Source organism: Amphibalanus amphitrite, unplaced genomic scaffold, assembly GCF_019059575.1.
Source record: "Amphibalanus amphitrite isolate SeventyFive unplaced genomic scaffold, NRLGWU_Aamphi_draft 001427F_arrow, whole genome shotgun sequence".
In the NCBI taxonomy this organism is placed as follows: Eukaryota; Metazoa; Arthropoda; class Thecostraca; order Balanomorpha; family Balanidae; genus Amphibalanus; species Amphibalanus amphitrite.
In genome coordinates this window covers 115826-140084 of record NW_024882920.1, presented here as the reverse complement: position 1 = coordinate 140084, position 24259 = coordinate 115826, and the positions used below count along the sequence as shown (strand labels likewise).

Here is a 24259-nt window from a genome sequence, read left to right as displayed (position 1 = left end):
CCCGATAACTACATAATGTACCACGATGATACATTTCGATTCAGTTGCGGCTTTAGCTTTCGGATTTGTAGCGACTCACTTATCTTTCGGTGTGGATGGTCGCCGGTTTTTTGAATGATTTCCACCGTTAGAGGAATTTCACCCCTTTGAAGTTCTAATTCTCTGTGAGCCGATCTAAAGTGATCACCAATGGGTGTGTCTCGGGTCTTGTTCTTGGCGCTTATGACATGCTCATTAAAACGTAGCCTAATAGGCCGTTTTGTCTCGCCCACATATGTTACTTCTTCTCCACCTTTCTGGCAGACGCTACATGTGATTCTATACACTACACCTGCAGGTGTAGTGTATAGAATCACATGTAGCGTCTGCCAGAAAGGTGGAGAAGAAGTAACATATGTGGGCGAGACAAAACGGCCTATTAGGCTACGTTTTAATGAGCATGTCATAAGCGCCAAGAACAAGACCCGAGACACACCCATTGGTGATCACTTTAGATCGGCTCACAGAGAATTAGAACTTCAAAGGGGTGAAATTCCTCTAACGGTGGAAATCATTCAAAAAACCGGCGACCATCCACACCGAAAGATAAGTGAGTCGCTACAAATCCGAAAGCTAAAGCCGCAACTGAATCGAAATGTATCATCGTGGTACATTATGTAGTTATCGGGTTTTATGTGCATGTACATGAGTGAACGTTGAAAAGTAGATGAATGAATCGAATACGAAAACGAATTTAAAGTTAATTTTTGACCTATTAGGTTGTCTATGATCGTTTTTGTTGGGCCCATCTAACATATTCCTTAGAACTGTAGGTATATTGTGCTTTTTTATCACGCGAAGTTGTACAGAAACTGAAAAACTGGCAAAACTGTAACTGCATTGGTGTCTGTGTGTCTTTCGTGTCTGTGTTTAAACTGATATGTGATCAAGGCCCGTGGCCGAAAATTTGTATCAAGCTAAATACATCAAAAACATAAATAATTTGTAAGGAGGTCATTAAAAAGGAATTTACCAAAGACGATGCTTCTTTTGAACATCGTCACTAAACAAGCCGCCCTCGTTTTGACATTGTTTTTCGTTATTATTGTTACTAGGTACTTTGTTATCATACACAGCATTAACGAGGACCTGCTTCCAAAACAAGGCAGAAACGCTCCAGCTATTTTTGGGACGTGGTAAAAACTAACTGACACCTGGTAACTGTCATCTGACGAACACAAAACAAGCCAGGGGCTCGCAGCGTGTGCCAAAAGTAGGATGCAAAACTAGTCTGTACCCCCGACATTTAGCGTTGAGAATCATTTGACGAGGGGCTAGTCAATATTTTTTACAATGTAGAAGATCGGATGAGATATAAACAATAGGGTAAATGCGCAACGTACAACATGCAACTTTGTGAGATTATAGCATGATACCTATTACCTATACATATAATGAGTACTATCTACCCATGCTGTAAGTAATAATTGATATTACACTTACTTACCTATCGATAAAGAGCCTATAAATGTGCTGTTTGTGCCTAGTGGCTATTGGTGTTCCACAGTTACGCTGAAAAAGAGTCGACCTGTGTACGATGACCTGTGTTCTGTGTGATTTCATCAGCACCGAGTTATCGCATAACGCTGATTCACAAAGGATTTCCCTCCCATCCTGGCTCATCACCCCGATAATTATAAACCACTTTTTAACGCTTAGCACCCATCACCAAAACAAATAGGACCATAAACATAGTAGACCAGCAAAGGACGAATATAACGACTAACCAAGCTGTGCAATGTATGTACAATTCACCATCCACCGTCACTCCAAACCTACCGCTCAGTAACCACAAATCATACACTACCACCCAGAACCATCCAGAACCGCCCAAAACCGACCAGAACCACCCAGAACCATCCAAACCCACCCCACCGCGCGCCGTCACACAAAAGCCGGTGACGCAGAACAAGTGTGACGCCGACCGTCACGGAGCGTGCTCGTCACGCCGGACAAATGGTCACGGAGCGTCACGACTGACAATTCGGTAGGCGGCGGTGGCAGCGGGTCCGTGGAACCACCCCTCGGTGAACACGGTCCCACCGCTGGGTGACCTACTGAGCGGGCGCGATCGAACACCATAACGATTAGCTGGGTACTAGTAAAGTTACTAGTTTACTTACCAGTCTTGATGCTTAAGTTTAGCTGATAGTCATCATACTAGCTGGATGTCTGGTGATAAAGGCATGCATAGAACATTCCATTGTAAACGATGGAAATGATGGTACTTACCGTGGATTTCGTGACATCATTTTGTAGTTACTATCAGCCCATCTATCCTCTGTAGTCTGTAGGTGTATTGCCATGTTTATAATTAAATCATGCCACTATAGGAGGGAAGGAATCGCTATTACATACCGCCCTTGTGACGTCACACACACAGCGATCGTGACGTCACCGTGGCGTGTGTGGGCGGTAACGCTGAAGCGCCGGTGAGTTGGCACTGCTATTCTGGGACTCGGGTCCGGCATTCCCCGAAAATGACATCTGTCTGACATATGCTACACGTGGGGACGCTGCCCCTCCCCTCCTAAGATGTCTGGCTGTGACTGTTTACTGTTTAGTGGTCCTCCATTTCACGTGACCGCTGTCTATATATGGTCACGCAGTGGCCCTCCCCTCGCGATGTCTCCTTTTCTGATGTTCTTCTCTTCCTCTCTACGCTCTTCCTCTACTCTTCTTCCTTTTCCTCTATTTCTTTCTACCGTTTTGGTCGTCCGAGTCCTGTTTCCTTGCCCGCTAAAGTGCCCATTGCATTGCCAATGCATTGCAGGCAATGCATTGCCTCGACGCTTATGCAGTACCTACCTCTCCCCTATGCGGCATCTGGTCATTCAGGGCCCCATCTCTGGTGGATATCTGGGTGGCCCCGCACTTCTCTCTGTCCGGTGTCAGATATACAAACTGCACGTGTGCACGTGTCTTGGGCGCTACCTAACCTTCCAGGAAGTGATACGTCACCCAACTGTCTGGCGCCTGGCTGGACTTTGACCCTGGAACTGACGAGATAGCCGAGAAGGAAATGTATCCGGTAGGGGGTGGGGGCTACCTCCTCCCCCCCTCCGCCATCGGGATACCTCAGGGCGCTGCGCCGGTTGCTGTTCGATATCCCGACCTCTCAAGGATCTCAGACAGGTTTCTCCGGGAAAGGAATCCAGGACATGTGTGATTGGGTTTCTGGGATATGTCGATGGTTGACTTATGGTGTGTGGCGGTGCTTGGAGCCGCATAAGTGAACAAGAAACCACTAATGTTTGAGTGAAACTGTCTCGCTGCGACCTCATGGAATCACCTGATTTCAAGTCAGACTCCTATATGCAGTAGGTTGGGAGGAGACCTAATACTTTCGAGTGTATCTATTTATCTACCGTCTCTACTTCATTACACTTAAGTTTCCGTAGATCTTATTTTTGCGAGAATTGGTTCAAAAGTAAAATGAGTCTTTTCATTCATAGTTGGAGTCTTCACCTGGAACTTCCAATGAAGAGCTAAAACATGATCGGTGTACGCAGTGCTGCAATTCCGCTCTGCTGGGATTCGTTTCATAAGGCAAGTCCGCAACTTACGGCGGTTTTTGGTCTAATATTGCAAGTGCATGTGAAGCGATGACGCTAGTTTGAATCGTTGAATTTATTTATTTTGCAAGCAAGAACAGAAGGGAGAAGGGGAGATCAATGTATCGCTTCACATGCACGCTAGTGCAATGCAAGCCCAAAAACCGGCGTAAGTTACGGACTCGCTTTATGAAACGAGGCCCTGGTCTCTGTGGGTCCGACTAATTTCCATCGCCCCCGCCCCCCCCCCCACAAACATCCTCCCCTATCGTGCACCCATTGACCAGTGCCCACTATCTCTCTCAATCTCTCCCTGCCTAGAAAGTGGAAAGGCCGGACACACCCGCGCCGAACCGTGATCTAGCACCAGGAACTACGCAGAGGAGACCGTGTAAACACCGCTCTAACGGAATAAACACAGGTCCACACTGGCGTCCCGACGGGCCCGCACGGGCCGAGCGCTCTTCGTGTGTTTATGGAAGGAGTGGTGACGGCAGGCAGTTAGTCATATAGGCAGAGTGGCCATAAGAACAGGGGGTATGTGGGAGGTCTTTTGACTCTTTTAACCTCATTCCCTCACTCTTCCTCCTCTTTTTTTATCCAAGTCTGTCTGTCTGTCTGTCTGTCTGTCTGTCTGTCTGTCTGTCTGTCTGTCTGTCTGTCTGTTTCTCTTTCTCTCTCCCTCTCCCTCTTTTTTCTCGCTCTCTCTTTTCCTCCCTCTCCCTCCCTCCCTCTCTCTCTCCTCTCTCTCTCTCTCTCTCTCTCTCTCTCTCTCTCTCTCTCTCTCTCTCTCTCTCTCTCTCTCTCTCTCTCTCTCTCTCTCTCTCTCTTTCCCTTTCATGTCTCCGTCACTAATATCTTCCACTCTCACGATGTCAGCTGCATTTACAGCAGCCACAACAATTATCTGCTGTGTCGGAAGCATCACATCATCCACCTGGCGTTACTATCTAGCAACCAGCCCACCACAGTCTAGCCGACGATGTCTGGCTCCATCACAACAGTCTACCATATTTCCCAGCCCACTTCACCAGTTGAAGCTCTCGTGTCTTCCCCACACATGATGTGCGAATCTCCCGTGTCGTATTTGTATCGATACTTTTCTGTAGGCTCCGATAGATGCCCATGTGCCCGCTCTTCCAAACCATACAGAAGCTCACCGTGGCCTGTGTAGCTCGCTGTGAAGCTAGAACTGTGTGTAGTTGTGAAGCGCTGTGTAGATTACTACACAGAAGCTCGCTCTAAACCTCACAGACCCTCGCTCTAAAACTCACAGAAGCTCTCTCTAACCCACACAGAACCTCGCCCTAAACTAACCCACACAGAAGCCTCGCTCTAAACTCACAGAAGCTCTCTCTAACCCACAAAGAACCTCGCCCTAACCTAACCCACACAGAAGCTCGCTCTAACCCACACAGAAGCTCGCCCTAACTGACCGAACAGTGGCCGTCTAACCGGTCACTGACCTGCCGAGAACCGACCACGGCTCTCTCATGACCCGGCCCAAACCGGCTCCTGAGCTCACATGACCGGGCCGGGAGTGGCCTGCTTGGTATGCAGCTCACACAGCGCCTCTGGGCCATCGTCTGGTGATCGTAGATTGATACGGAGCTGAGTGGGCCGATTATACCGTCTCTACCGGGCTGGTTATGCGGTCTACCGGGCTGATTATGCAGTCTACCTGTTGCAGAAGCGGTGCAAGTGGGTCAGACGGAGATGAATAATAAAATCTGGGGCTTCGGGTGAAGCTTTTACCGACTGAACGTAAGAGCTTTGATCTTGGCACGGTGAGAGCTTTGAAGGAGGCTGAGGCGTCATTGTGGTTTGATTTTTCATAGCTCGTATTTTCACCTCTTTTTCGTCCTTGCAAAATGTTAAATGAATAAGCCAGTATCTGCAATGATGAGCATTTTCCGGGTCCCATCCCTCCACAGTGCTATCTACTGAAAGCGCCAAAGGTATTAAAGAATGGCATAATCCATCTTGCTGCGAACACCGTCCATTGAATTTGACATCCGGTATGCGCAGTGATTACTAAATCAGAAAAGCCGTCTGGGTAGTTGTGTAACTCAATGCTTCCTTCGAGTAACTTTTGCACGGTCTAGTGAACGTGCCTTTCCGGTGCAGTGGGAGGGGGAGGGGACGAATAAGAGAGAGAGAGAGAGAGAGAGAGAGAGAGAGAGAGAGAGAGAGAGAGAGAGAGAGAGAGAGAGAGAGAGGGGGGAGTGAGGGAGCGAGAGAGAGTGACGGAGGAACGGAGGGTGACCTTCACGCCAAGTGGCTCGCTCTCCGTCATCGAATTTCCGATTTTCTGTCCTTTGAAAGGAAGATCCCCGTCTGAAGCCTTAGCGCAGGGAAGCGTGAGAACGCTTATGCATGTACCTACAGGGGATTTGAAAGAACGCACCACTTACACAACTATTCCTCAAAACCAACATCAGATTGGTACTGCAGATGTCTACTGCTTTGCTTCGCTTTTGTTGCATGTTGCTAGATATTAGGATGTGATTGATTGTTCACGTAATGCGGTTATAATTAGGGATTTCGATAGCCTCTCTCAGAATATTTCTTATGATTCATCTCCCGCGACGTTCGACTCGACCTCCCCTTTCGACATAATCAACTCTGGTAAAGTACAGGACAAAGTACAGGATTGCACCACTCTCGGAAACCGACTAAGCTGGGTCTCCTCCAGTGCAGACGCTGAGAACGGCGCAGTGTTCGGTCCCGTTTCTCCATCCGGCTCTCTCTCTCTCTCTCTCTCTCTCTCTCTCTCTCTCTCTCTCTCTCTCTCTCTCTCTCTCTCTCTCTCTCTCTCTCTCTCTCTTCAGTCATAAGCTGGTCCGGGAGGAAAGGAGTTTGCGCCATCTGCCTGGCTGATCAGCTGGTGTATGATTGGGATTTCAACTAAGCCGTTCGCGGATATTTCATTTCACCCAAGGAGCATTGGATTACAGTATGAGTGCCTACACTGTTACCATGTAAGGCAGACGTTTTCTTTCCACCACAAATTGTTTCTTTTCATTATTTCTCCCAGTCACCGCGGACATTGGTCACTGAAACTTACAAATCCCGACGAATCCTTTACAAATTTCTCGAAAGTATTCACGACTCATCCTTTGCAACATGTCGCATACAAAAATTATATAGAGCACTTTCACTGCTATTCCGATCCAGTCGTCTAACCCGTCAGCATGTTTACAACGCTCCTCTAGAGAAACCGTCCGTGACACCTACGCTTGTCTCCGATATCGTGCATTACCAGCCCGGTGAGAGTATCGCCGTCAAACTAACCAGTCGATCCGGTACCTTAGCATCCGGCCCCCCTTGACGGACCCCCCCCCCCCCTCCCCCTCACCTCCACCCCCCCCCCCCCCCGGCTGTATCCGGCTGCGACTTAACATCGCCCGTCCTGCACGCTAGCATCAACTCGCTCGACCGACCGACCGGCGCACGGTCTTGCCGAATACCAGATTAGCGCGAATTTAATCAAAAACCAGACTTTCGATAAACTGTTATTTATACCTATCAATGGGTAGGAAATTGTCCGAAGTTATCGGATAGAACCTTATTTTTAAGCCACTTTATCATTTGAGGACTTATATCCCTGCCGAAAGTAGACCCACGCTCCGGTTCCTGAAATCGGGCTATGGTACTGAGAAATATGTCCAGTTTTCAATGTAAATTTTACGGAAGCTTCGAGAAGATATATGAGAAAATAGCATATCACCGGATAGCACAATTCATGATGAAGCTGTTTCTGCTATCATGGTAGATTTTCAATGAATGGTTTCTGAGTTTAATGAGTTAGAGCAGGAGCCCTGCATGTGTATCGTTCTCACAATAGTATTTCATAAAGAAGTTGGAAAATGTCAAAATGGATAAAAATGGATATGACGAATAGGGCATGGCTGAACTCTCCGCACATTTCTGAACATAAGCGAGCAAGTTTCAGCTGCCACTTTTTGCCTATTTGCCGTCAATTCAGCTTTGAACATGTCTAGTCGGCCGCCCGGCGTGACCTGACCAAGGTCGGGGGCGGCGCGGCCGGACAGGTTCCAGCCTAATTAACTATCTCAAGCACACGGAATCGTGATTTCATGCACTCCTTGCAAGGTCCGATGCTTCACTTTTGCATTATTGGCCTTACGTGACGTCATTTATGACGTCACTAGGGTAATAAGTTTTCCGTCAATAACTCCTGATCAAATTGAGCTAGCGAGTCGGGAAAGCCACCAATGGACTCAGGAAGACCTGCCGAATCGAATGATATGCAACATGACCTCCTTCGACCAACTTCGTGATCTGGGGGGCTCTAACCTGACCTTGACCCGAGGTCAACACCTTAAGTTGACTTCAGCCGAACAAAAAGTATACCATTCGACGCACCTGAGCGAGGCGAACACGATGATGCCAAAATTGCGGCTCTGCGGCATTTTTTCGCAAAGTTATTAATAAAAAACGAATTCGTGCCTTGGGCCACTTAACCTGAACTCAGAGGTCACAGGTTAACCTGAGACCTTAAAATCGGATACCAGTTGCTGCGTCTCGTAACGGCACAAACGCTCGTTTTTTCCGCGAGGCTCTAGCTTCATCAGGGGCGAAACAGCGACGGGGGTCGTACCCCCCCCCCTTCGGCCGGCGAAGGGGGGGGGGGGTATTTTGAAAACCAATAGGTCCGGCGAGGGGTAAATGTCAGTTTTGGAACCAGAGAACCATTTTCAGTGGATCCGAGTGGCGCTGGGATTAAATTCGCGCTAAACTGGTGTTCGGCCACACTGTGCGGCGGGCCGGCCGGCTAGCCTGCCGCGGCGGCGAAGTTGGCCTACTTCGCGGGCGACAGAGACTTGCCGCCGGGTTTGGACGGTATTGCAGAACGTAGACGGAAGACGGGACGGAGTGGTCTGGCGCTGGATGGGTCCGTCTGTGACGTCATGCTGCCAGTGACGCAACAGTGCTGCCAGGTGGCCGCGGAAATGGATGCCAGATGGCTGTAGAAATGGATGACGGATGGGCGGGACGAGAGGAAGGGATGGGAGGATGGTGCGTTCTCTCAGCGATGGCAGTCGAATATAGCAGCTGTGCGATGACGTGTTCAAACGGTACTTTGTGTGGATGATTCAGGACGTTGCACGGTGCAGAGTGCACAGTGCCCGAGCGTGCATGGTGATCAGGATTCACCGTATGGCAGAAACTGGAGCGGATGAGTGCGGTATAGTTTCGAATGTATTACGATTCACGCGGTGCATGATAGCGTGAGTCGTAATACATCACAACTTAGTCTGATGATCTGTTCATGGAATGTGAGATCGATGATGGAAGCAACATACGAGCATCAATAAATGTAGGGCAAATGATCGAGAGCCTACCTGGTGTAACAGTGATACATTTTCCTCCTATTCGATGCGTCATGGCGAACAGGTTGACAGTAACAAGACAAGCAAGTAGTCCCTTGTAGCCCATGAAGTCAGCTTTTGTTGATTGGTTGCAGTAACCTCAGCCAGACATGGGGTCGCTATCGAAACATTCCGTTCGTGGAATGGTTATCCGCTCAGGAAGGAAGGTGACTGACCGCGAGTCGGTGCCACTTCGTGTCAGATTGTGCATCACCTCGTGTCAATGTGTCATTTTGCAGAGTTGCCATTGCAAGGGGCTTGAGGGCTAATATTCAATGCACCCTGAAACATCGTTATTTATTCAGTTACTAGGTAGGTATTTATTCAGTTACTAAGTTCAGTTACCTACTACAGCCATCAGGCGTCGGGCGAGAATGTGAAGGTGAGTTTTGATACGATTTTTATTGTAAGGAGCATGGCCATATTTCGCACCTATTCTTGATCAAAAAGTCAAATCCCAGAACTATGATCAGATCAGTGACAGTCTCTTTTACCTTCGGTGCCTTGGCGGCAATCGGCAATAACAAGGTGACCTCGCATCGCATCGCAATACTCCGGTGTCTCCTTATTTACATTTTATCAATTCATGCATGCAGATAAGGGAAAATGTAACAATGCTGCGTAACGCTTTCATGCAGCGACATTTTCTACACTCATTCATCATTCATTCAAAAGAGCACGTGCCGTACCTACCTATATCCACAAGTCTATAATAAGCCTAAGTAAAAATGCAGGCCTGACCGTTACGCACGCGCTCGCGGTCGCCTGTAGGTAAAAGTCGCCTGTTTCCGGTGACATGTCCGCCATATGGGAACTCCAGGGGTAGCCGTGGGTTCGCAGAACGTGCGCTAGTGACGTGGCGTGCCCCGGGGGCAGTGGTTGGATGACGATTTTGATCCGGCCAAAGGCCTGATCAGTGATCACTCGTGCCACCTACTGGATATACTCGTATTTTCCTCGGCCTGATATCTATATATGAGCACACTTATAACTTATTCGGGCTTTCACTACCCTATATACCTACGCTTGGCAATGTCAATATAATAGGTAAATATAGACTGAATTTCGGTATTAGATAATTGCAAAACAATATAAATCCAATATATGCAAGCATGTTCGATAGACGCTACAGTTGTCGCTTGCAACCAAAAATTTAATTAAGCCCATTTTTTTTCTGACAGAAGTAGTGGGCATGCAGACTGCAGAGCCTCGTATATGACGAGACAATGCGCGGCCATTGCAGAGGAATAAATCCCACACTTTCGCTCAATAAGGTCCATTGACCATACCATGAGGGCCTGTGGGTCCACTTTCATAACAAAGAGATACCTGAGCGGACTTTACTCGAAAAGCCGTCGACATTTCGATCCTGGCGCACCTGCGGCGCATATTTTCCGCTACGGTAGCTGCCTAGATGCGGTTCACAAATCCCATTCCCACGGGGAGGCGCTACCCGTATTGTGTCTGTCAATTGGTTCGCACGTATCCAATCAAACCAGCAAACCTTCGTCAGCTCCACTCACACGCATGTGGATGTTAGGCTGTCAGAGCAAGTGGACCTGAACTAGAATAGAGTCTGGCCTAAGGTAAACGTCTAGATTAAACACATCATTCTGCTCATACCGACACGAATGTCGAAAAGAGGCCTGAACCTACGTAACCGAAGGTTTGTTGTCAATAGTTAAAACACTATTCTTTAGAATTGTGTTTTTCTATTGAAAAACAAATCTGAGTTCCCTGACAATTTGGCAAAAGCTGCCTGATAGGCCTATGACCTGCTGGTGCGGATCAGTCGGTCATTTCGATGATAGTAGCCAGCTTCAGGTATCCTCGATAGTCGGTAAGTAGCAGCTGGTGTCATTCTGGGGTCATCCAATCGGACACCACATTCCGACATTCCGGCATCGTCTTTTTTGGGGGGGCGGCCGGACCGGAGGACCCACAACGAACATTTTCCCTAAAATTTCATGAGCATAACCCACGTAGCCCAACCATTGTCTTGTGCTACGAATGCGCCTAGTATAAGCACACAAGACTGAAGAATGCGCTCACAACCACACGGATCACGACGAAGCCTGTTCAGCGGGGGGAAGCGAAGCGGGACCAACACCGTCTGAACTGACGAGCGGGACGGTTGGGCTCGACCACGCTGGCGGTGCCGGTGCCCGAGGTAACCACCGTCTGAGAATGCCGGGGGAGCCACTGACCTGGATAGACATACGACGATGTCGTTTTCTACAGACTTCGAGACATGACTACGTTTCAATAGCATTTGCTATCTTTATGACTATTGAGCGATAATGCTTATTTGGATTTTTGATTGTGATAATGTTCGAAGAAGGTGAAACAAAGAGCTTTCCTTGGTTAAACAATTTAAAACGAGCTATAAGAATTGTAGCGCCTGACAACGTTGGTGACAACGTTGAGCCGATCTGGTAAAAAAAACTGGCAAATGATTGGGATGCAATATAGGCTCTAGCGAATTTAACAACTTACCGTAGCCTAGCGAATCTACGAATTTGGTAAAATGTTTGAGCAGATCCATGCTAATATCTATTTTGTTAGTCTATTGCTTGATGAAATCGATGAAATGGAGAGTGCATTCGTAGCCCACAAAGCTACTGTCAGATCAGAAATGACCTTGCGAAAGAACCATCTATAACTATTGCGCACTTTGAAACTCTTCAATTACGGCTGACATTTTATCAGAGAATCCTGCTCTTCGACTTTCGTTTTCTTCCGCTCGCTTCTGTAATCGAATATCCGCAAAAAGTGATACGCCCACATTGCCCACGCATTCACTTCCATTGCAGTATGCACGAACCACGTGATGTGCAAGCAAGGTGCAACGCTGCTCGTGCAAAGTTATCGTGCACAAGATTAATTAATGCCGGCTCGCAAGGATGGAGACGGGAATGCTTGAACTGGTTCGACCTTGAAGTGAGAGAGGATATTTTCTAGAGCGGTAAGTGCATGCTTCTCGGGAGCTTCTGAAAGAAGGGTGCCGACTTGGCACGTCTCGGACCGTCGTAATCGTTTTGTGTATAACGATCTGGTAGAAATTGAGACTTTCAATGATATCGGTACTGATTTAGGCATACGTACTTGATTAAATGTAACGAATTTCATATCGGTTTCGGTCGATCTAAGTTAGCCATTTCCTATGGCAGGGTCGACATTTTACACAGCTATTACACCAAATCCAACCGAACATGTATGAATTATGATGTGGTAGTGTTTTCTATGTATTTTCACTGAACTAATCCCAGCGTCTGCAAGTGCAGTGTTAAGGAGAGAAGACAATTGAATTAGTTTTCATTTTTGAATCACTGGGTCTACTTTTAGCGCTCTGCATAGGGTGGAATTTCTGGGCAAAAAGAGGTTTAAATCTGACTCCCAAGGTGATGCTTAGAGATAACAGTCTTCTCAACTGAAAATACACCACTTAACTATTTTAGGGCCACGAATAATTTTACTAACTACCTCTGTAACTGCTAGGACCAGTCCCCCGTCCCCGCTGCTGAACTTTTTGCCGAACCCAAACCACTGAAACTGGGGCACTGGACAAAGGACCCCATAGACTGGGGACAGTGGGGAGGGAGCCGGGGATCCCGACATTCCCGACGCCGCCCGGTGACCTTCGCCCTCCCCTCTCCTCCCCTCCCCTCCCTGTTGACATCCTGTTTCCCGTCCTGGCCCTCCCGGCTCCCTCACGCAGTCTCCGGCGTCCACCAATCAGCGCTCGGATCTGCCGTGACGTCACGGCGGCTCCAGACTCGAAGAGCGAAAGTAGTCGCCCGGGCGCCGGCCGCGGCAGTTTCGTTCTAACGTTGTCCACGAGGGGTTGTGTCTGAGTCGCTCTCAGTTTTGCTGACTCAGTGTTGCGCCACATCTCGTGAGGTCGCGAACGTTCTGGACTTTTGGTGACCTTGACCTGGGTTTGAGTTTTGCCCCGGGGCGGTGAAGTGACCCGGAGTGGGTGCCAGGAGTGCCGTGAAGCAGACTGGACGGACGGGGCAGTGGATCGGCGTCCAGTGGACCGCGTGGGTCGTAAAGCTCGGCTTCCTTCTGGGGCACTTCCTGTGTCCTCAATCCGGCCCCGGTGAGAGGTGCTGCCGCTGCTCTGTGATCAGGCTGTGTCACTGACACTGACACAACCACCGGTGTCATTGACACAGTTGGTGACAATTGGCGAGTGTGAACGGCCGGCGGTTTCCGGTGTGTGTTCGGACGCGCCTTGTGGACTAGTGAGTGGAACAATGTCAGAGGCGGACGTTCGGTGGAAAAGTGGACGATCGAGTGATACGGTGACGGCTGGGAACTCGAGTGGAAGGTGTTCGGTGAAGAGGACGATGTCGGTGGACGGTTTGTTTGGCGCGGGACTCAGAAAGCCGCTGGTTGCGTCGTTCGTGGTGCTACAGCTGCTGCTGGCGATAGTGTTGAACGTGCCGGCGGCGTCCGCTTCCTCCGACGCTGCTCTTCTCTCTGCGCGCATCACTGCTGACCTAGCGGAGCGCAACATCACCCAGAGGTGTGAAGCTGAACATCTCTGCCTGCTCGACCAGAAACGACCGCGTATAGAGCAATCCTGGGAGGAGCGAGGCTGTCTCTGCGACCTGGAGTGCGGCACTTACGGAGACTGCTGTCGTGATGCTCCTGCTGCCGGCAACCAGTCCCGGGACGACATCACTTGTCACGTCTTGAGACACTACGACGGGATATACATGGTGTCCTCGTGTCCTTCAGACTGGTCGGATGCCGGCGTGGCGCGCCGGTGCGCCGAACCTCCTTCGCTTTCTGAAGACCCATTCGGCGCACTGCCTGTGACCAGTCCCAACTCGAGGATGACCTACCGCAACTACTACTGCGCCATGTGCCACGGCGACGTTCAAGGCGCGGAGTTCTGGCGCACGCGCGTCGAGTGCCCCACGCTGACGTCTCAGCTACGTGATGACCTGAACGTGACGGAAGCGTTTACCATGGAGAATCTCCAGCAGAACTCTCTCGGACAGTGGGGCATCACCATCGGCGAAGGAGATCGTGAGACGTTTCACGAGTGTGAACTCGATCCGTTCTTTACGGAGACGATCGAGTTCCTTCTACGTCGATGCCGCGTCAGCATTTCGTCGTGCGCTTCGAACTGGACTGATGCTGGCATTGCTGATCTCTGTGGCGCCTACACCGCCTACGTCTACGACTACGACAACGAGGTGTACCGCAACCCGCACTGCGCCCTCTGCAACCATCTCCCTCCGGGAGACATCGACTGCATGCGTCGACCTATGCTGCGTTCGAGGAACTTCGGCAACCGCTTCAACACGAGGTCCTTCGCCATCCTGATGGATGTTGGCGACCGCTCTGGAAGTGAGGAGGTGGGAGCGGTGACCGTCTGTGCTGATACGCAGCTCTGGGACCCGTTCTTCAAGATCTGCCGCGATGTTGTCTGCGACGCTGCAGGCTTCATTCTTCGCGATGGAGTGTGTGTCCAAGTGGAAGACTTCAACGTCACCGATGCTGACGAGGACATCACGAATTCCACTGATCTGGAGCGACCCATTTCGAACGCGACACAGGCCACAGAGTTCCTGCTGTGTCCAAAGTACTTCCTGAACGGTTCCGACTTCGAGGTGCGGGACAACTCTACCGTGTACGTCCCGCTATACGACCGCACCTACTCTGCCGGTCAATTCGAACTCCGTGACGGCGAGCTGGTCATCTGTGCCGTGTCAGCCGACCTCAGCAAGTTCGACCAGGCTCTCTCGTACATCTCTCTTCTCTGCCTGGCCGCTTCAGTCATCTGCCTCACCCTGCACCTCCTGGCCTTCTGTCTGGTGTCCGAGATCCGGAACTTGTCGGGGAAGAACCTGGCGGCCCTCAGCGTCTGCCTCTTGGTGGGCTACATCTGCTTCTTGGTGATGCCGAGCCAGACTCCCGGAGAGCCTGGCTGTGCCGCCCTCGCCGTCATCATGTACGCAGCCTTCATCGCCTCCTTCTTCTGGATGAACATCATGGCCTTCGACGTGTTCACTACGCTCAGGTGAGTTGAAGGCGCTGACAGGGGTAAAATTTGGATGTTTCTAGTGGTTAATGGTGTGTTCAGTCGCATCAGGTAATAAATTCATTGAACATTACCGTTATTAGGGCAGGAGAAAGTGAAATACGAGCTTACAACTCAGGCGCTCTCGCTTAGTTTAACTATGCATACGGTCTTGCCTGCATTGTTTGCTTTGTTGATAATTTATAGAAGCCGTGTGGCGTACTCGTTCCTTAAGCACAACATCCTAAAGATGCGAACAAACGTCTAGACAAACAGCTATTTTATCTGCATTATAGGCTAGTGATTTGTGTACGAGGGAAACAATCACTTTGAAATTACCGCCAACAAGGCGTGGATTTAATTGGAGTGGCATTCACATTCACATTCTCTTATCATTCAGGCATCTTGTTCTACGAAGCTAGCGCTGAGTGTCACAAATGTGTTCTTTGATGACACCGTTTGCAGACCGCTAAAAGGACTTTTACGCATGGCTGCAATTATGACGGATGATTGGAAAATGGTTTTAACTTCTAAAACTTGTTCCAGCCTAGATAATAGGCTCATGACGCATGTAAGAGCCGATAATGTTAAGCACTTTCGCAGGCTTTTGCGAGTGTTTGTGAAGTACACCTTTAACTTGCATTTAATTTAACTCTCCTTCGATTCACCCCTATCTATTAGCTAAGCCTACAAAGAACTGACGGATGGAGGTCTGACAAAAAAAAAACAACAAAAAAAAAAACGGAAAAACGTTTGTGTTACATAACAGACGAAAAAGTAGGGGGCAAACAATTTTTTTTTAGGTGTCACTCATTTCTATGTGGCATGCGCGCAAAACTTATAGCCCAAGCACGGGTGGAGAATTACGGGTTTTGGGGGTGCTCGAGCACCCCCTGAAATTCAAAAGGTCACCATACATAATAGTGCTCCAGTGGTTAAATTACGTCTGAGACACAAACTGCTTCACGTAAGTCGCGAGAAGAGTGATGTTGTTGGGAAAGCGTGCCTATACGTGCTTTTCCATGCAAAAATTCGACGCTTCCATTCGCTAAGTGCTGAAAAGCACCCCCTGGGGGATTATGACAATTCTCCGCCCCTGAGCCCAAGGCCCTATAGCCTATCGGTAGGCTACATATAATTTAAAAGGAAAAGGCAGTACCATTTACCAACGATAACTGAAGGTGCACTCTGCAAGTTTTTTTTTTACTTTTACTACGACAGCAATATTTTATCAACCATGACGAAGCAGGAACATACCTTATAAGTGTAACGGCTTTTTTTTTCTTGATTTGGCTCTCATAAGTGTCCTACGGAATATTACGATCGACAATAAGACGAGCACTGGCGGCCAGTGCCCGGCCCTCTCCGCAATCTACAGCTTTGTAATCCCGTCTTTGAGGCTCGGGACAAATTTGAAGCTGGAATCCAGTTTGTTTGGGATGCGCTGGACACGTATAAAACAGCATGAGACGTAAAAGGCACAACCCATTATTTATGTATGTCCTTTGAACAGTAATGGTACCCAGAATCGGAGAGGTCATTTTCTCCCTTCATGCATCAGATTATCTGCGCTGAACATGGTAGGTCAATCAGTTCATGGCATAAGCAGACATCGATTTGATCTAAGGTAGGACTTTTTTAGGAAGAAAATGTAACCACATTACATATTTGATGCGGATATGCATCTAGATTCTAAAGCTAATGCACCTTACCTCATAAGTTTTTTTTAATGAAGTAACTATTCAGGGAGGCCAGGGCGTTTGTAGCTATGCAGTGTTTGTTGACATTCCTGACGCATTTGCAAATTGAGCGTTCTCACAATTTGGCGCAAAACTACGAAATCGCCAATTAACGTGCCGTTATCGTTCTTCCTCACCATGCTAGTGACTAAGGACTATCAACACCAGCTGTTTGCTTAGTTTACCTCATTGGGACATTTGATGACGTCATGTATGGGCGTCACCAAAGCGTCCCCAGCTGGCGCCTTAGTGTGAAGTGTGAACTACATATACGAGTGAACTCTAAACCCGAGTGAACTCTAAACTCTAAACTACATGTGAACTCGTAAACCCGCTGCCACCGTTTGGTTTCGACCGTTAGCAGGGGATCGTTTGTGTAATGTCTATTGATTCAGGAGCCGATGAGCTGTTAAACTGCAACTCTCAGGGGGTGATGACGTCATTTACCGGTGGTTGATTGGGAACGGGGTTTCTGAGGACGGTGATCAAACCCGTGGGATGACGCTGCCTCGGCGGAACCTGTGTAAACGAGGTGTGAAAGGCAAATAGCTTCTGCGCTGCAGCGGCCAGAATTGTTTGCGTTTTACAATGTCAACTTGTAATAGAGCTTCGGTCGAAATACTCTGCTCCAAAATGCGTGAGATGCATGTCACACTGTGCATAAGTGGTGCTGTATGCAATTTGTAGGTAGGAGTCAAGTGAACGTTTTCGTAGTTATTCACATTTATTTTTAAAGGCAAATTTTATCGGTATATCATAAATTAGTAAAACGTATGAGGTAGTCTTTCGGATCACCTTAACGTGTCTGTGCTAGCGATGAGGCGGTAGCGTAAAACAAGATATCGACGTTTAACCAAATGTGCATGTGAACCCTGCACAACACGAACACTTGCGTCCCCATTTCTAGACTTACATCATTATCGGCTGCACCCCTTCATTCTAACACCACTCATTACTGTCATCATCATTGAAAGTTCCTGCCACTCCACTTTAATGACCCTCAATTGAGCGAATTTATCCGTTGAATTCAACGCAAGTCTTCTCGCAGCCTTTATTTCGTTCAGTGTCCGCCCTGTGAAGGGTGCTCCTGCCGTGCCTTTGTCACGTGCCTCTTGGGACAGTGTCCCGCTTCCCACTGCCGTCACTTGCAGCGTCACTCCTCGTGCAGTTTCCGCGAGTTAGCCGTGGGACCACACCAGGTGGCCTGCAAGGGGTTACAACAGTTGTGCACAAGCCACGTGGCACAATGATACTGGGAAGCCTGGGGCTTGAATGGACTAATGGTTTCAGTGACAAAAATTATTGCGACGAAATTAAATAATACAGCTCAGTAACTCGCAGTTCGTTGTCATATTATCTTGCTGCATTTAATTCATGAAAAGCGAAACGTTTGCGTGCGAAGTGCTAACTCGCTTTCACTGAACCATATTTCGATTCATTTTCAACTGTTCCAGGATGCCGAATTAGGTATACCGTTCTATTTTGTTGTCTGTCCGGCACCTAAACTTAAATGAAGCCAAACTTTCATAATAGTTTTTGCATGACATGACATGAGTAAACTAAGATTCAAGTGTGCCATGGGAGGCAAAATGGGATACGTATCATTGACAGATTCAAATTCAAATTCAAACATTGTCGAGTGTTTGTAACTCTTATCGTTCTACTGGCATGTCAATCGGCCCTAACCCTGGTTATCAATGACATAAGCTACACTAAAATAAACTTAATCCACCAAACGTTTCAAGGAATTACCTTGCTATCGGCATACCTTGGATCAGATTGAACGGTTCGACGCCCTGGCGTAGGTTATGCAATTTCTTGGTACAGGCCGTTGGCCACGTCACGCAAGCACTGTGTTTACTCTATCGCGTGCTGGAGTTGGAGGAAAAGAATGACGCCTACTGAAAGTCCGGATTATATCTTTCAGACTTCCGACCATGCGGAAAAATCTCGCTGTAGACAAAAATACATCTAAGTGACGTAGGTTTCGATGCTAATCGTTATAGTGTGTGGGTAGGTAATTTCCAGCAGACTTTCATCATATCCCGGACAAATTCGATGTAGCTTGAGTTGATGGTGTTTCAGCAGAAACGATTAAGCCCTTGGAAAAAACTGAACGCGATCTTAGTGCTGCGGACATAGGCGGCGGAACGGGGAGGGCACCGGGGCACCGTGCCCCCTTTGATTTTGGCATTTTAACATTAGCCCTATGGGCGTCGCATGGAAAGAATGGGACCAAAAGTCGGCAGTGTCCTCCCCCCCCCCCCCTCTTAACCCTATTAATGGCAGGGGGTTGTTTTCATCCACCCCTCAGGTTTTTCGAGAATATCTCCGAAACCGCTGAAGCTACGATGCTGAAATTTTCTGACTTTTCCTAAAACTAAATTGGCCACATTCCCTGAAAATTTCAAGTTCATAACTTTACCAGGGGCGGCTCCAGAGCACTGGGAATAGGGAGGTCCTATTCGTGAAGCGAGTTATTTGGGCGAAGATCACGATGCTGATGTATTATAACTGTATGCACCAGTTTTACGAACAGTGAATGAAAGGTATCATGTGATAACATATACAAAGTTATTGTGCATCCTCTTTTGACACGTTTTTGCTATAATAGGCGGATCCAGGCGTCCAAAAAGGCGGGTTATGTTTTACCTCCCAACATAGGTGCCCTGACACCGCCTATGCATGACCAATACAATTGTAGTCGTTCTCTCATAAGAAAATGGTAACATAACAAGACCGTTACCACCATTTTTAGAAACAGTACCAACAAAAGCCTTATTTACTATACTTTTTGTGTACCCCCAATCTCAATGATCTGTATCCGCCTATGATTTTTGAAAATGCATATTTTTAGTATCCATGTGAATTCCTGGTTCATTCTCTATCGATCGGCAAAAGTTGCGTTAAGATTGGTTCAGAAACCTGGCCGTGATAAACAGTCTAAAATGTATCTGCAATTTGCCCGTTTTTACCCCCCTCTACCCCCCTATTGACATTTTCTTAATTTTTATTTTTTAGAAATGTAGATCACGTTGAGCGAAATCGAATGCCGTTTGAATTTTGAAAATCGGCCCGTTAGATCTCGAGATATCAAGGGGGGTCGTAAACAGCCCCCCCCCCCCTGCCACTAATAGGGGTAGCCAGGAGCCTGCCACTAATAGGGTTAATTGAAGGTGTTCCGCCGCTACTGGCTGCGGAAGTGTATGAGAGAAGACGCGTAACGACTGATTTATACCTTTTGAAGCTGCTAATGCATGATTTACTTAGGATAGAATCTGCTATTGCTAAACCTGAGAAGAGAGCCTACGCTGCTATCCGTTATATTGTGACTTAGTACCTTTGCCTTTCGATCGGCTTGGTCCTGCGTGCTAGAACCAAAAGTTCCATCCTTCTCGCCGGATATTAAAGGATGGAATTTAACATCCATTTTTAACAAACTGATATTGATGTGATCATAAAAACATGTGCAAAAACATCTGATCACATACCGTGTTATGCGTTCAAGTGACCTTTGATCCTAAAAACCTTCGATACAAACGCATCCGATCCATGCATTGAAAAGACCATGCTTAGGTACCTGATCAAAGCTGAAAGATACCTAAAACTAATCCTTTCCAATCTAGCGAACGGTGTTATTAATGAAACAAAAATAAATCGATCTTATGTTATCAATGAAACAAAACGCTTCCGATCTTTTGTTATCAGTGAAACAAACCTATGTGATCTAGTGCTATTGATGAAACCAGACTATCTGATCTGATTATCGATAAGACAGAACGTATCCGATCTTGTGCTATCAACAGAATACAACGTATCCAATTTGATGTTATCGCGGTGAAAAGAATGGTGACTGATGAGTGATGACAGCCTTTAATCAAAACTAATGATGAATTGTAACATCCACAAAAGTAATTTGACAAACCGTTTTTTGTATCTTACCTAGCAGGTTTCTTGTGTATGGAATGTAGATAGGCAATCACTATCATTCCACCCATACGTATGTATGCATTCGTCCTCTTTCGTCTCTTCCCGTCTTGACCTCTTTCCCTCCACCCGTGACCCCCACCCGCTGACATCCCCCCTCCGCCCTCACAGGAAAGCCACGAAGGAGCTGCGAGTCGCCAGCGGCCGACACCTTGGCCGTTTCCTGCTGTACACAATCTACGTCACGCTGATGACGTCAGCTGTGCTCGCAGCCGCCATGATCGCTGAACACGGTGGCTCCACGCCCGCCGCCTATCGACCCGGATTCGGAGACAGAGTGTGCTGGTTCAGCCGTCGGAGGGCGCTGATGGCGTTCTTCGCCGTGCCTCTGGCGGCTGTGATGGGCATCAACGTGGTGCTGTTCGTCTCCAGCGCTCTAATGATCAGGGAGACGACTCGCTCGACGCAGAGCATGACCTGCGGACCGTCTAAGGTGAGGATGATGCCTGTCAGATGCATCAACTGTCAGAGCCCATGACATCGCAGCTAGCTGGTGCCGTATCTCGAGGTCAGTCTAAATGGCCGTCTATAATCAGACCACTACCACCTATCAGTGTAAGCTAGGATATAATAGTGACAAAATCGTAGAGCAGTGTCGTAATCTACGTATGTTCGTAAGCCTACCCAAGACCTGATCTGACGGCTGACCTCTCTGACCTCCCCTTCCATAGGTGAACCTGATCCTGCGCGTGTAGGATTTCTGGGAGCTCTCGTGCCCCTTGCCATCCATGGCCCTGCACTGCGCTGGTCTGGTCTCCCTGTCCCTTCCCTGAGAAACCCACGTCTCTACTCTAACCTTGTCTTAAGTGCACCCCTCCCCCTGACCTTGTCGTCGACCTTCCTGACCTCTCTGTCATATCGGCCACTCCTCAGGCGAACCTGCGTCCGGTCTCTGTTGTGTTTGTACCGCCCCTCTGACCCCACCCTTGGGCTCCCTGACCTCTGTCCTTCCCGAGACGAGCTCACAGACTCACAGTCACGTCTGTATTCGAAGCCTGTCATGACTGCACCAGCTCCCGGATTTCGCCCAATGTCTCTCTGACCACTCCGTCTCTTCCCACATGTCAACCCACGTCTATGCTGATGTCTGTCATGATTTCACCAACCCTGACCTCTCTGTCTGTCTTTCCCAGGTGAACTTGCGTCTCTACTCCCGCCTCGCCGTCATCATGGGCCTGTCGTGGGTGGTCGGCCTGGTGGCCGGCTGGCTTGATTTCCCGCCTCTCTGGTACGCCTTCGTGGTGCTCAACACTCTTCAGGGGGTCTTCATCTTCGTGTCGTTCACTCTGGCGGAGAAGGTGCGTCACAAGGTGTCTCGAGCGGCGGCCAGCTGGACGTCCGGTGGAGGGGAGAGGAGTCTCACCGAGTCTAACGTCAACACGGACAGCAGCGGGCTCACCGTCACCAAGACCAGGATGTAGGACTGGCGCCAAGAGCAGGAGGGCCGCCATCCAGGAGGATCGTCGCAAAGGGCAATGGGACGTTCAACAAGATTGGGAGGATCTTCACCAAGAGCGCAAGAGGATCGTTACTAAGGGGAGATAATATGGTTGTCTTCAAGAGCAGGATGTCTTGGATTGCCACTCTCGTTTTAGGATTGTTTGACAGACTGTCACCAGCCAAGAGGGTAGTCACTAAGCCTGAAATGTTCGACCGAGCTCGTCTTTGGCGGAACTTTGATGTATAGGTGAACTTAAAATCAGCAAGTCAAGGATTTATGGTCGGATACGCTGTCAGGTAAACCGGAGTGAAGCGGTGGGGGGGGGGGGGACTCTTGGAAGACACTAAGGTCCTATTGGCTAGTTGCCTGCAAGGTTGAAAGCTCTTCGTTGTAGCTGTGAACGCCACTTCGAACAAGCCCGTTTTCTGAAGGTCTGCTAACATCGCCATTACCCAAGCTGCTGAGAACTGCGTGACTACTGATTGCGGATCTTGTCAGACACGAGACTATCGCCTGTGTTGAACAAAACGCTCAGAAAGAAAGGGGTGCTGTAAATACTCTGTGTTTGCTATGCGAACTTTTACTCGAACCCGTGTTGTATTAGTTGATTGGTAGGCTAGGCTCACTTGATGAGGTGTATACGTAGGTAGTCTGTGCTCTGTAACACGCATAAAGCGGATTCGTGTTGTGCAAAATCACGCGATTCATGTCGTGGATTTGTGAGCGTTTATAGCAGAAAACGGACCCCTTGTGTAAGCTGCTTTTTTAGGGATGTATTGTTTTATGGTTGTGTATCGTTTGTTTTGTGTACTGGAGTTTCACATGAGAAAGGCTGTGCGTAGTTGTGTACACAGCTTATCTCAGGACAGATGTGACATCACAAGGTGTAACAGAACAATCGGAAACGGAGATTATGTTGAAACGCCTCACATGTCTCGTAATGCCTACCTCGCGATTTGTAGTTCTGCTAGCGTCCTTTTGCTTTATCACTTCTTGTAATCAATCGCCACTTGTTGTTCATTTGTCATTCACTGATTTCAAGCGTCTGCCAAAAACGTCTCTGTGACGGGTCTTACGACTTTCATTTCTTGATTTCGACGGGGAGACGTTTTATGGGCGGACATGCTGATTGCTAACTCATCTGTATAGACCATGACACCCATCGTCAATTGGTGTGGCCGCAGCACAAGAGTGTCCATATTGTCTGTATACCGTACCGTTGTTTGGCACTATTGTGTCGCATTGCGTGCGTAACGTGTCGCATACGACATCCCCAATGGCGATTTGTAACATGTTGTGTTAAACCCCATCTTTGTCGCATGAACTACTCGTGTTTCTTGGCCTGTTGTTGATAGTGGGCACTGTAAAAGCCCTAGTTGAGTGTGTAATAGTGGCATTTTAGGAATGTCTGTCGCAAGCCGCGATATGATTGAAAATAAATGTACAGCTGGAGTGAGGACATGGATCGCCTTTTTACTCTTTTGGGAAGAGGGCTTTTTTGTTGTTTTGTTTTGTTTGTTTTTTTGTCACATTAACCAAGGACGAATATGCTCGACAGAGATACCCTCCTCCCCCCCCCCCCCCCCAGTTCACTTGACGCACAGCTTGGGCCGGCTCAGCGCTGCCTCTGTCTTTTTTTAAGGTGATTTAGAACTTGGGTTCTCTATCCGATTGCCGTTATAAGTGTCGGATCGGATACATTTACACAGTGCTACGATATACACTTCAATACGCCGCCGAGAGGTGAAAACAGCATTCTCATCACTCGCCAAGTGGGAGTGCGTTGACGTCACGCTTCTTGTTACGTACCCCAGGTGGCACTGGTGCGCACGCTGGGGTTATGCCGGCAGGTGGCAGCTACCGAGGGGGCTATGCTAATTGCTACACATTAAGGAGTGTTAGATTAGGTTGTAGGTTAAATCGGATAGGTCAGGCTTGGTTTGACTGGTTAGAATCCGAGGTGGTGTTTCACCGGTGGGTTTGGGTTTGGGTATTGCAGCACGCATTGGGTTTCCATGGAGACGTCAACAAGCCTATTCCTCCAGCACTACCAAAGTGTGACGTCA

General features: G+C 48.4%; 1 protein-coding gene across 1 annotated transcript; it reads left to right on the top strand.

Moving 5' to 3' along the window:
* Positions 1-12770: 12770 nt before the first annotated feature.
* On the top strand, positions 12771-23652 carry LOC122372985. The gene is made up of 3 exons (XM_043350702.1): positions 12771-15026; positions 20864-21185; positions 21886-23652. Exons 1-3 carry the CDS (start codon positions 13249-13251, stop codon positions 22171-22173), a joined length of 2388 nt encoding a protein of 795 aa, XP_043206637.1. The 5' UTR covers positions 12771-13248; the 3' UTR covers positions 22174-23652.
* The last annotated feature ends 607 nt before the right edge of the window (positions 23653-24259 follow it).